The following is a 13,958-nucleotide window of genomic DNA, read 5'->3' as shown; positions in this document are numbered from 1 at the left end:
GGTCTGCTTCGTAGCCTTCCTTCAGAGCATAAGTCAGAACTGCCCTTGAAAGGTTTTTGTGTGTGTGCTTGCTTACATGCTAAATATCCACTTCTTTTCACGGAATAAACTGCCCCGGAAGGCAGGAATGGGGACCCTTGTTCAGTCCTGTTTTTCCTCAGCTCCTAGCCCAGCGCTTGTCCACGGGGGCCTTTGTTGAATGAGAGCAACCCCAGCCTGGAGCTGCTCGAGGCGCATAACCCGGTGTAGTTCTCCTCCTTGGGAGGGAGGTGAAGAGCTGCGGGCAGGGAGAGGGTTTACAGGGGACCTTTTATTTCGTAAATAAGTAAGCCATGCAAAATCTTCACTTTTTTTTTCTTATTTAAATTGTAGCCAAGCTGGGTCCCCCTCGGCCTGAATTTAGATGCAATATCTTACCCAGGCGAACACCTCTATTTATAGGTGAGGCAGTTTAAAGTTAGAGTGGTTAAAGGGCTTCACCAAAGCTGTGCACCCTAGAGATGCCTGGATCTCTGAACTGTCCCCCACGCTTTCCCAGAGGTGTTCCACCTCATTCCACCCTTTCCCCACCTCATTCCACAGGGGGAGTAACCCTCCCTGCCTGCCACGGGACGCCAGCCAAACTAGTGACTTGGGATTGAGCGGTGGGCTGAATGGGGAGGGGCCCCGAGACTACAGTTGTGGCCCAGACAACTTCCCAGGGGAGCAGACAAGTTACTTTGGCAACTCTTTCCCTATTCTGTGACTTAGGGCTTGTGATGGTACCAGCAGGGGTGTTGGGAAGATCCAACTGGATAACATTTGTGAAGTGCCTGATTGAGTACCTAGGATGTAATAACAGGTATTTGATAATGAGTACCTCTCATAATGGACAAGAATTGGCCTTCTGGGCAAAGCATCCTTCCCTAAAGTGGTGCCAAAGGCTCTGCCGAGCATTAAATGAGATTATGTTTGATATTTAGCGTAGTGCCTGGCAGATGGTCAGTACTCAATACCTAATGGTGGCAATTATACTGTTACAATGAAATTGCTTGTTACGGTGGAACAAATTACACAGCTGACTAGAAATCTGGTACATCGCCCAGTTTTGGAAGTCACTATTTTAAAAGGCATTTCCTCACCTACCATTTAAAAAATGTTTCAAATCATAGTCATCAGTTATTTGTTATACATTGATAAAGAATTGCTTAATTTTGTAATTAATGTTACCTTTTTCATTTAGTCCTGGCTCTCAGTGTTTTATATCAGTAGAGTAGTAACACCAAATTTCCTCAACATTGTCATGGAACTGTTCCATATCATGTCATTAAATTAATTCTTAAAATAAACTTTTAATTTTAGAACAGCTTAGATTTAGAGACAGTTGCAAAGAGAGTACAGAATTTCCATGTATCCTGTGCCTGGTTTCTCCTGTTGTTAAACATTGTTGTGTACCTTTGTTACCGCTAAGGATGCAATATTAACACTTTATTGTTTACTAAACTCTGTACTTAGATTTTATTCATTTCCCCCTAATGTTCTTTTCCGGTAGCAGATCCCTCCAGGATACCGCATTACATTAGGTCCTCATGTCTCCCTCGCTGCCTCTTGACTGTTGCTCAGAATTTATTTTTAATGACTCACAGTTTTAAGGGGTACCGCTTGTTGCTCAGGTATTTTGTAGATTGTTCCTCAGCTTGGGTTTGTCTGTTGTTTTTATCATGGTTTGACTGGAGTGGTGGGTTTTGGGAGGACGACCATGGAGGTAAAGGGTGCTTGTCATCCAAGGAGGGGCACATGTTTGCCACATGGTGTATCGCTGATGGTGTTCACCTTGACCACCCGACCGACAGCTGATGGAATAGTGTTTGTCAGTTTCTCCACTGCAAACTTCCTTTTTTCTCCACCTTTCTGTACTGTGTTCTTTGAAAGTGAGTCACTAGAAGTGCAGCCCACACTTAAGTGGTGGGCAGTATCTACATCCATTACTGGGATTTTTTTCTGTACCGGAGGTTGGTCTCGTCTCCTATTAATTTATTTGTTTAGTAATTATTTATGTCAATATGGATTCATGGGTTCATGGTCATAATCCAGAACTGTGTCATTTATTTTGTTGCTCAGATTGTTCCCGCTTTGGCCAATAGGCGCTCTGTGCCCGTGTCCTAACATACTCCCATTGGTTTGTGTTTTTGTTTTTTTGAGAACTTCTCGCTTGCTGGCACTACGAGATGCTCTAGGCTCATGTTACAGCTTCGTGGCCCCAGTCCTGGAATCAATCAGCCATTTCTCCAGGGAGTCCTGCTTCTTTTATTGGAGCATGGTATTGGAAACCAAGATCTGGTGCCACGATAAATGAGCTCTTTCTGTGCTAATGTCAAAGCAGAAGTGAGAGATTTAATGTCCAAATTGTCCTAATTGCTTTTCCCACTTTTCTTTCCATTTCCTTCACTGGAAACCCTGGGAGAATATCTCATATGCTTGTATTTCCTAGATTTATCCTCCTAACAGTTGGAGTTCATCTTTTGAATGTGTATGTGTGTCATAGGGCGTATTTATAGTTAACTATTTTTAAAGTCCAAACTAGGAAAAAAGATAACTTGAGCCAAGGAGATTCAAACAACTCATGTGTTTTCCTATAGAAAGGAGCTCTTCAGTTACTTGATTTCTAAGAATGACAAGAAAGTAGTTCATGATAGAAAATGATTTTTCCCCCAACAAATTCAAATTAGAATAAGGGAATAAAAAATGTTCTCATTTGTAAGAAGAGTAGGTAGAGGGAGATCATAATTGTTTCTTGCTACCTTTTAATTTTTAAACATTTTTTGTTTCTCTTTAAACTCTTTTTAATGTTTTATGTGCACTTGGCATAGTATAAGTGCCTTTGTTTGTGTTTCCTCCCAATTTTGATACATTTTCCATCTTCCAAATTTCCCTGCCACAGCCCCATAGTTCTTTTTAGTCAAGCCTCAAAAAACCTTTTGAGTGAATCATCACTTTTATGTTGCTTCTTTTAAAAATTTTTTGTTGTTGTTGTTGGCATTTCATTGCAAAATGCATCCACAGTGAGACTGAAGTGGTGTTTATTTTCCTTTCTAGTGTTGCAAGGACGTCCCTCCTACCTTTGCTGCCTGTATGCGTCACTGGTGCTCAACCAGGTGCATCTAACAAGGGTTTTCATTCCATTTTGATTCTTACACATATGATCTGATACTGATTTGCAAAGCTTCGGGTAAAGATATAGGATAGATATACTCACACATTTCTTTGGAGACATTAGACATGGTAAAAATAAGAAAATACACCTGAAAAAGTCTTACTCTTTGTCCACTCATTTTTAAATATTTAATTGTTTGCTGCAAAATTGCAGAAATAACAGAAATAATCACAGTTGTCTTTCAGCTCTAACATGACTCCTGTATTTATATGCCCAAAGCATTTTTCACACTCTCTCTCTTTGTTCTAGTTCCTTTTGGGTAGCCTTCTGGTTAACCAAAAGTGACAAATAATATGAAGTCTTTAAAGCATTCTGTTACATTTGTTTCTATGATTTTGTAAGTTTATTTTCTGAAATCTTTCATCTGAAAATATTTTATCAACAGCTTATAATTATTTTTATTTCTAATGATGAGTAAAGTTTCTCCATCTGGGGTAATTTTTCATTTGTTTTCTATCTTTGGGTGCTCTTTGTGTTTTTCTTCGTTCAGAACTGATAAAGTGTATTTTGTATAAATTTATGAGTGAAGTAAATGACTTGTCCCAGAAGAGGTAAGACAGAAAGGCCTATCTAGTCATCTTCCTAACCCGTTCCAAGACCTGAGCCTGTCCATTTCTTCTATAAAACATCCATCCAATTATGAATGCTTAAGGCTAATAATGTACTTTCAAGAATGCTTGTGATTTTCTGTTCTCACAAGTTGAAGAGTTCCTGGTTTGTTTCTAAATCTGTTTAGGTCTATTGTACATTTTAGTTATAATTGCATAATTTAGTAAACCATTATACAAATACATGAAATGTGAATACAAAAAAGACTTGTAGTTTCTATATAAACTAATTTGGAATGCTTTGGAAAGTCTAAAGATCCGTCCCCAAAAGAAAATTGCCATCAAGTTAGTTATAGGAGAGAACTATTAAAGTTTAGGAAGAAAAACCGTAAAAATCCTGGAAAATCACTCCACGAAAGTCTTTACATTCTTGTTCTATTTTGAAGAAACAAGAGAGTGGAGCTGCCCTTGGTTGTGGTGTAGGTGACACAGTTGACTGGTGACTTCTTTCAGGGCCTCACACTACACAGCAAAGCTGTGGCCCTCATGAAAGGAGCAATGGATTTCGACCCAGCCCTGAGCTTAAAGTGAAAATAAAATATTTATGTTTTGTATGTGCGTTGGTTATCTATTATGAGTTAACAAGCCATACCAAAGCTTAATGACTTAAAGTGAAAACCATTTATTATTTGTTACGGCACTGAGTGGCTCTTCTGCTTCTCTTGGTGTTGGCTGGGGCTCAGGGACAGCTGGAAGGTCCAAAATAGCCTCGCTCACAAGCTAGCAAGTTGTTGCTGGCTGTCAGCTGTGACCTAGCTGGGCCCTCCGTGAGGCAGCCTCTGCAGCCGTCAACCGTGGCAGCCTGAGGGTAGCTGGGCTTACTTCATGGTGGCTCGTTTCCCCTGGGATACAAAAGTGGCCTTCTTAAGGTGCAGGCCCGGAACTGGCCCCGTGTCGCTTTTGCTACATTCTGTGGGTAAAGCAGCTCACGGGCATCCCAGAGTCAAGAGTAGGTCGTATACACGGGCGTGAATACCGGGAGGCCAGGTGCGTGGGGCGCCTCCGAAGGAATAGCCCCCACAAACGTTTCAGTGTTTGTATTTGCATGGTTCATTTTTAGTGCTTTCAATATATATTTTTTGAAAATTAACTCACTAACCACAAGTTCTACTTTGACATTTGATAAGAAGGCTTCTAATAGAATAAACTATTTGCAAGCCAACTCACAACAATTTGATCAAAACGTGTATTCTTACTAATAAGCATGGAACCATCGGTGTTTCAGCCTATGTGAATCTGATTCCAAAACCATGATTCCTTATTCCGTACCACATGGCTGTTGTTGGGGTCAGTAGATAGTCAATTTGGCACCAAGAGTTGCAGTACCACTTAACTTATTATCAGAAATAAATAATCTTTAATTCTTGTAGCCTTCAAAATTTACATTTTTCAAATAATTAAGTGTGGTTGTATTTTAATAGAGTTTAGATAATGATTAGGCCAACATACCAAAAGTAAAACTGTTTACCGCACGCGTTCGTGTATTCACGCGTCTGCACCAGGCGCTGTCTGGTCCCGGGGGAACAGTGGTAAAGAGGACAGACGAGGCGAGGCCCCTGCTGTCACGGAACCTGGACTCTAGCTGCGGAGAGCTTCTTGTTCACTTCTGTGGGGAGATTTTTTTTTTTTAAATATCTACTTGTTTAAAAATGATGAATTTTAGTTAAAAAACAACAACAAAAAGTCTGGTGTCTATCCTGAAAAACAACCAAGACTCACTAGGCTTGTGAAGACCCTACACTCTGAATCAATGCAAAAGGTAATAGTGCAGGTTGGATGCGTTTGAGGTTTGCCAGCAGCTCACCTGGGGGTGAGCCTACAGACACTCCACTCTAGGCTAATATAAGGTCAACTAACTTGTTAATTAGTTGGCTCTTACAGCACAAACCAAGCATGCAACCTCCAAGCCAGCTTAGCTCCCTTTGATGTATACTGCAGGCCAAACAAATCTACAGGTTCTTAAAAAGAAGAACCTAGCAGCCATCCCTTCCCCCTCCCTTTCCCCCAACAGCAGAAGTCTTCCTTGAATTATTACTTACTAGGGAATAGGTAACTGGGGAGATGGAAGTGGTGGAGAGAATCTTATGCAGATGAGCACTGTACTGTACTTCATAAGTGAACAAAATATTTTATTTCTAAGGACTTTGCTATATAGAACATTTAATGAAGTTAATTTTTAAGGGCTTTTGCAAAACCACAGATGTTTTCAAACTCATCTAATCCAACTCCATCATTTTATAGATGAACTATTTTAGTCACCATGTGGTTTACCTACTATGTCAGAGCAGAACTATTTAACCCCAAGTAACTTGAATTTTTGTCTTGTCTTCCACACATTTTTAAATTTAAAAACGACACCAAACTCCCTTGGGTTGAGTTCAAGACATACTTTTCTTAGACCAGATTCTGTGCCAAGTGAATAGTACTTGAGCAAAGTTTTATGTTAAAAGAGGGAAACGTGGTTTTATGTGACTGTCAGAAATTTAGTACCAGAAAGACAGTTCACATTTGTATGTTTTTAAACACAAGTAAGGCAAATGTTTCAGGGCAACTGATGTAGACCTTGTACTACTTTCCTCCTCCAAAATAATTGGTATCCATGGAAACATTCTGAACCAGTCAGCCGACCACATTAGCTCATCTCACATGAGTTAATACAAAATGAGCCTTTGGATGCTTTTGGTTAGTTAATTGAAATGATGTAAGTTCTTTTGAAGTTACCACTAGTATTTATTTTCCTTGATTTTGTGTATAAATGTTTGGTTTTTTTTTAAGAAAAAAGAATAAACTTTGGCTTGATTCCCCTCCCTCCATTATGTATTGCTTCTTAGCTAAGGCTCCCCGACTAGGTTGTTTTTCTTTAGCTGCTTTTAAGATTTTTCTTTTTACCGGTTTTCAGCAGTTTGATTATGATGTGCATAATCAAAAACTGGTAGGTTTTTAAATAGTTGTTCTGCTTGGAGTTTGCTGAGCTTCTTGGATCTGTGAGCTTATGGTTTTCTTCAAACGTAGAACATTTTTCAGCCCTTATTTCTTCAAAGATGTTTTCCTGTGCCTCCCTTTTCTTCTTGTAGACTCAGTAGCCCATGCTGCTCTGCTTGGTATTGCACCGCACATCACTGGTGCTCTGTTCTTGTTCATCTTTGTTTCTCAATTCTTTTCTCTCGGATTCATTTTGGATAGTTTCTGTTGCTATGTCTTCAGGTTCACTGATCTTTTCTTCTGCTGTGTCTAATCTCTTTTTAATTCCTTCCAAGTATTTTTCATTTCAGGTATTTTTTTTTTTCATCTCTATAGGTTATACTTGAGTCATTTCTGTATGTTTCTATTGATTTTTCTCCTGGTTTGGGTGCTATCTTCCCGTTTGGTAATTTTTGATAGGCTATCACACATGTGAATTTTATTTATAGGGTGCTGGACTCTTCATTTTTAAAATAAAGAAGGATAAAATAATGTTGGACTTTTTTCTGACATGTAATTAAGTTACTAAGTTACTTGGATGGAATGTAAACTAATAACATTTCCAACAAGTGTGAATGTCATCTTGACTAAGTATATTCTGAGAAAGTATTTAAATACATAGTTTCACCTTTGTGTAATGCCTATCCTAAAAGTCATTTTAGTTATGCATTATAAATATTATGGCTAGCAGTACCACATGGCATTTTTCCTACCTCCTTTTCTGTGATGCATAATGGATAAGGACGGATGAAATGTATCGTGTTTTATCTTAATATATTGTTTATAACAGTATTTATCTTTACTTCCACGTGATTCTTTTTGTTGGATGTTAGAATAATTAAATAGTTTGGGAATGGTTTGAAATCAGTAGTTGTTTATTGTGTCGATGTATAAAGACTAAGATAGAGGACTTTTTGTTTTCTAATAGATGCAGGTTTAAAAACAAGAGAAGTTCAGCTTCTGTAGAATTATTACAGTGATTTACTTTTCTACTTTGATTTGGAGAGTACAGCCAAATGAATTTTTCCATGAGTAGAGAAATAACTTGCCCACAGTTGGAGGGCAGTACAGAACAAATACCTTTTTCTGTTTCCTCAAATTAAATTCTTAAATGTTAACTACATTTTTTATTAAATGTGCTTTCTTAGACTCCCCTCCCCCCCCTCGTTAAAGCACAGGACTTGTTTCCATGTAGATCGGACAGGGGTATTTATTTAAAAAAATAAACTCTTCTGTCCTGAGATCGTGACTCCCGGGGCTTGCCATTGGAAGACTTGGCTCAGTGAAGTTTGGACATTTTCAATCCTCTTCAAAAAATCCCCTTCCACTTTCATTTTGCATTTCTAGAGCTCATTCATCCACACAGTACTACTGCTGGATATTAGTAAAACATATACTTTTATATCCCTGTTTGATATTTTAGGATTTTCCACATAGCCCTTTGTTTCCATTGTTTTGTTTTGATTTCTTCTTGGATCTTCACCACTGAATTTCCTGAAATAGTTTACAATGTTGACCTTACAGATTCTAAATTAGTCTTCTTCTTAGTGTTAGAAAGATGAAGTCATGTACGCAGTCTCCCATCCAGTAAGGCTGGAAGGAGGCCGTAGGTTCTGCCTCCGAGGGCACGTTGCTCCCTGCAGAGGGCGTGTTCTGAATGGGGTTGTGTGTGTGCTTTCGTCTCTGACTCCATTTTTCTGGTTATCCTGATGCTCCTCGTTGTGTGGCCTCGATGTATTTAACTGACTAAATGTTTGTGCTGTAGTTTTTAGTGGTGATTGTTCTGGTATATGAAATATTGTGGAAAACATGGAATGGTTTTGAGCACTATGCTGGAAATTATTGGAGATATAAAAGTAGTAAAATAAATACAAAGTTCTTCTTAACCATTGGCTGTATCTTAGGGAGAAAGAAAAAAAAGTTTTAATAATTGAATTTGAAAGAATTTAGAAACCGTTAAAAATGTTACAATGGTTTCTGGTCCTGTGTCATGCCCAGTGGGTGGTGAGTGAGTGCCTCGGCGGTCAAGGTCGGTCATAGGAATAGAATAGTGCCAGTCCTTAGTGAGCCTTTACTCTGTTGTGGCTCCTTTGTTAAGCATGCGTTACTGGCATGGAGTCTAAGTGTTCATGATCCTTATTTTGGAAATGTGCATTGTGGAGACTTTATAATAAATAATTTGGCCAAGGCCCACACAGCCTGTGACCAGCACAGTCAGGATTTGAACCTAAGCCCCTCACACCACAAAGCCGTCTCCATAAGTCATTCCGCAGCCTGTGCCACTAAAACTTCTGGAATTGAAATTAGCGACCTTGACCTTCTATAGCCATGTCCTTTCGTCAGTCCAATGGACCGTTCTGTGAGCGCAGAAGCAATGATGTTGGGAATTTCAGGTGATCTGGAGGTTACATTGGGTGCGGTAGGACCTTGTGAGACTTGAATAATAAGGCAGCCCACGGGCAGAGGTGCATTTAAAACCTACTTTTAAATTTGCGCTCAGTTTCCTTTGTTTTAGCTTTCAGGGTGTTCCACTTGTACAGCTTACTATGTGTGCACATGTGTGTGGAGTGCGTGTACTCAAAGTGTCTACAGTGGTGTTACCTGATTCAGAAAACAGTTTTTGACCCGTCAAAGGGATTTCAGTACTGTACATTTGTATAGTTCTGCAGCATTTTAATTTTTTGAAAGGTAATTTGTTTTCTGAAGTTTCACGTGTCAGTCCAATTGAGTAATAATGGTACCACACATTTTAGAGTGGTTTTTCCTTTTTTCCTTGTGATTTTGAAATAGGTTGATTTTATATCAGGTTATAAATTGCCAGGAAAAGAAAAAAACTGGTTATATCTTGGATATTGTTGCAGTTATGTTTATAAAATCTGAAGTATGTTTTATGAAGAATATTCAGAATGGGTTAGGCTGATAATAAATATTTGAAAGGAGCTTTGTGATCGATTCCTTCTAGTTTGCTGTTTTGGCATTGTGTTTGTTCTCAGTTTATATCATTACATTTTAGTTTGTTAGCTTTGCTAAAGTAGAACTTTATCATTATTTGAGAAGTTGGCTGGGGACAGAGCATTGGCAGGAAGTGTTTCCCGAGAACAAGTTAATGAGGAGCTGTGTTTTGAAGGCGAAGAGAAATGAATCCCTTTTTCTTCTTTCACAGACGCCTTCTCCCTCCCTCTAGCCTCAGCTCCGCATTGTAGTGTTCGTCAGAGGACAGAGAAAAGTTGACCTGCCGTATGTTATCAGTGCTCTGTGTTGTGCTGCGTGGGGCTGGTGAAGTGTCCCTATGCTTTCTGTCTGTCTGTCTGTCTGTCTGTGTGCTGCAGAAAGAGGGGGGATCTCTGCGGTCCAGGGCAGGGCTGGACTGGCCTGCTCAGCCGTTCAGCGTGGCCGTGGCTGGCATACAAGTGCCCACCTGGTTCTGTCTGATCTGTATCTTTTAGTTCTGTGCTCTTTTTCCTTAGTCTCTAAGTTCTTAGTTTGCAGCTTTATTTCTGTTCAAAAGAATCCTACACACAACAGAAACTGCGTGTCAGTTCTGCCCACGTGGTCAGAGCAGCGAAGTCAGTCGTTGCTTTCTCTGAGTGAAGAAGGTCTCCTTGTGCGGTCCCACAAGTGCAGCTACTGTGCTGAGGAGGAGACGCAGCCACAGAAAGGCTTTACGAAGGCTTCTTGAGAGAAATTTCAAGTAGTGTAAATTTGAATTTGCGTAATACGTTCCTGAATATTTTCTCTGCTTGTGTTTCGTAGGCAAGAGTGCGCATTGGGAGATCCAGCTTGCAAGACTTCTGAATCTGACCCAGAGGACTTTTCGGATGAAACAAATACAGAGAACCTTTATGGCAACTCTCCCCCCAGCACACCTCGGCAGATGAAACGCATGTCAGCGAAACACCAGAGGAACAACGTGGGGAGACCTGCCGGTCGATCTACTCTGAAAGGTAAGTCTTGTCCCTAAAATGACACGTGTGACAGGGCATGGCACGTTTGGTGTATCGTCTTTATATAACATGTCACTACTGACTGATCCTTTCTCTGATAGTGTTAATTATTCCTTCGTTTTTGAGTTTGATTCTAATGCTGCTTTTACATTTTACGTTTTAATTTTTGAATTATTGCCATTAGCAGCAGTATTGTGAATAAAAGAGAACAAAATTCTCCAGAGATAGAAATCTTTGTCCTGAGTAATTGTTGGTGGGAGGCATTTGTATTTCTCGTAGGTGGTGGAAGACCCCAAGTGTGGGTGAATCAGCGTACTCATCCATGGTGGCCGCTGGCGTATGGGACAGCAGGCCTTCTTTTGTTCTTGGAATCTCTTAGACGGGGGTGTCTGGATTCTGTCTTGCAGACGTGGCGTCTTGGGCAGTTGGGGAGGCAGAGCCAGGCTTCCTTCCCCAGGACCCCTAGGCAGTCCGAGATCTGCGCTCTGTGCCAGTGACGTGTGCTGCCCTGCGTTCAGGGCCCTCCTCGCCCAGAGCCGGGCCTGGATGGTACCACACAGCTCGTCGCCGTGGACAGAACCTGCACTCTGCTGCTCTCTGTTTAGAACCCCAAGGCTCCTAGAAGAGTTGCCTCTGTTTTCGTTTTTCCCTTCCCCCCAGCTTGCCACAGCTGTTCTTTTCTGAGGCAGATGATCGAATCGTACTGACCTGCGCCCATTGTGCCCCGTTTCCTGGCATGGAACCTCAGGTCACTGAAGCCTGTGGTACTAGAATTTCCCTGCGAACTTCAGCAAACCACTTGTCCTAAAGCTGACTTCATAGCCTCTTGGAATTCATCCATCTGTTACTGCAGAAGATAGCGATTTCATTTTCTGTCTCAGCTGAGAAATGCCCCCGTCACGTGTTCTTTCTGCAGAAATCAAACCCATGCTCATTTCTCCCTTTGTGTGGCCCACGTTCTCCCTCTCTCTCTGGCCAGACCCCCTTCCCACCGTCCTCCTTCCACACGCTGGTCTCTCGTGGTTGTGGTGGCAAGTCACTGTGTCCGTATCCATTGTTTCCTCAGGAAAGAGAGAGGCGAGAGGAATGGATTTTATTGTATTTGTTTGCTTGACTGAAACCTTATCCAAGGAGGAATTCCTAAGTGTAACTAGTCTGTCTTTCCCACAGGGAAGATGATTTTTTTTTCTTTCTTTTAAAACTTTATTTCTTGTAGGCTGTTTAACCTGTGGCCTGTACTTACCCCCTTTGGAAATTAATAGCTTTCCATTGCAATGTATCATCTTTCAAATCAATCCATATCCATTTTCTCAAAGAAATTTTTCAAATGCCTGTAGAAACTCCTTTTCTAAAACAGTATCATTGAGGCAGCATCTACTGATTCAAAGTTAGTTAATACATGGTGGCTTTGTGGTGGTAAAGTGAGAAGATGCCAACAGTACACCTGCTTTTCCTTCACTTGTCGTTCGTACTGTTAGAACAGGAGTTGAGAGCACAGTTTGCCCATTTTGTAGACTGAGAAACTGAGGCATGGTGTTTTAAGGCCACTTCTTTAAGGCCAGAAGGCTTGCGATAGCGGCAGGACTAGGTTAGGAACTGGTTCTCCTGGTTCTCGATTTGGACTTTTCCCCGTGCAGCTGCCGGGCTGAAGCTTATCTGAATGCAGTACGTGGAGGTGGCTGGTCCTCTGTCACCGATCAGTCAAAAAACCCGTCACTAGGTGTTTGTTGAGTTCCTGCTGTCCTCCTGGGCTGTGGAGGAGATGGAAAGAAGAGGGAAGGTGGTCTCTTTCCTCCTCCACGTCTTTCCATTTTTTATTTCGTAAAATTACAGAATTTTAGATCTGGAAGGGGTCTCAGAGACCTTCTCCAGTGCCTGCCGTTTGTCAGGGGAAGAAGCGAGTGTCCGTAATGTGAGAGCAGACCTAGACCCCAAATCCTTGATAACTTCTTATTGCAAAAGTTATCACGTGTGTGTTTTAGATGAAATCTGATCCAAGGAGGAACTTAGAAACTACAGACAAGAAGAAATAAAAATACCCATAAACCTAATATGCAGAAATAACAACTTCTACCATCTTTGCCTTGTAATCTCTTTGTTTGCCTCCATTTATGTTGTTGTTCTCTATTTACTGTTTTATAGCTAGCTTCTTTTTTCGTTTAAGACTTTATGGACTTTTTATGTCCTCGAATAACCTGTGCTGTTCATTTCAGTGGCTGCTGTATTGTCTGTAGCAGCACTTGCACAGGTATCACCACTAGTTACCGAGTGCTTACTGTGCGCTAAGCACTGTGCTTAGGTCTTCAAAAGAGTTATCCTTTAAATATCATAATAACCCAGTGACGTGTAGGTCCTTTATAATCTTTAATGTACAGTTGAGGAAATGGCGCAGAGTGTCTCCAGGGCTCTTAGTTTTAAACGCGCCAGTCACATGAGTATTAGAAAGTAGCTTCACATGTTGCACGTGAGTTGTTTCTTGCCAGTGCTCTTGTTCACGAATACCAAGAAAAGATGGTGTTGGGCAAGGGGGCTGTCGGAGTGTTTTGGCGGCAGGTGTGTGTCGTGTCGGGGGTACAGCCTTGGGAATGGCTTTGCCAGGGTGCCTGGCTTCTGACTCGCATTCTGCCGCCGTCTGTATAGGCAGCCCTTGTGTGTTCCCACCTGTGAAACAGTCTGCCTCGCAGCCTTGTGAGGACTGTGTTTAGTCAGTATTAGCTGCCATTGCTATTGTCAACTAGAGTTCTTTCTCACTGTGTATTTTTTTCTTCTTAAATTTTAAAGTAGAGTCAAATAATTATGATGTTGGTGCCACCATTGGTGCCCCCATTTTCAGGACATTGAGTCTCAAGTCATATACCGTGTTTCCCCGAAAAGAAGCCCTAACCGGAAAACAAGCCCTCGCATGATTTTTCAGGATGCCATCCCCTGAACATAAGCCCTGATGCGTCTTGTGGAGCAAACATTAATGTAAGACCTGGTCTTATTTTCGGGGAAACACGGTAGCTACTAAGTTATGGATTTGGGCTCCAGCCTGGGGCAGTGCTGCCTGGACTATGCATTTCCTTGTAGCTCTTCCTGACCCTTTTTGTTCCCACTGGGTATGTTGTCACTATAGTTACCTTTTTATGAAGTCTGTCTTTCCTTCCCGCCCTCCCTCCCTTTATCCCTGGACCTCTCTTTCCTTTCTTCTGCAGCCCTCCTCCCCTTCCCTTCTCCTCCTTCCTTGTTTGTTTCCTTCCTCCTTCCTTTTTT

The 13,958-nt window shown here is 41.2% G+C and overlaps 1 protein-coding gene across 8 annotated transcripts in view; it reads left to right on the top strand.

Moving 5' to 3' along the window:
* Positions 1-13,958, top strand: part of MAP3K4 (mitogen-activated protein kinase kinase kinase 4) — an 86,041-nt gene that overhangs the window by 15,089 nt on the left and 56,994 nt on the right. For all 8 annotated transcript variants that reach the window (XR_013993117.1, XR_013993118.1, XR_013993119.1 and 5 more), the window contains exon 2: positions 10,516-10,706. Coding sequence is in view for 4 of the 8 variants with exons in the window: in XM_081044904.1 (XP_080901030.1) it covers positions 10,516-10,706 (191 nt within the window). In the remaining 4 variants the exon portion in view is untranslated. The remainder of the gene's footprint in view (positions 1-10,515; positions 10,707-13,958) is intronic.

The sequence above is a fragment of the Rhinolophus hipposideros genome, assembly GCF_964194185.1.
Source record: "Rhinolophus hipposideros genome assembly, chromosome: 3".
NCBI lineage: Eukaryota > Metazoa > Chordata > Mammalia > Chiroptera > Rhinolophidae > Rhinolophus > Rhinolophus hipposideros.
The sequence above is the reverse complement of the archived record's forward strand: the minus strand, read 5'-3'. Positions and strand labels throughout refer to the sequence as shown.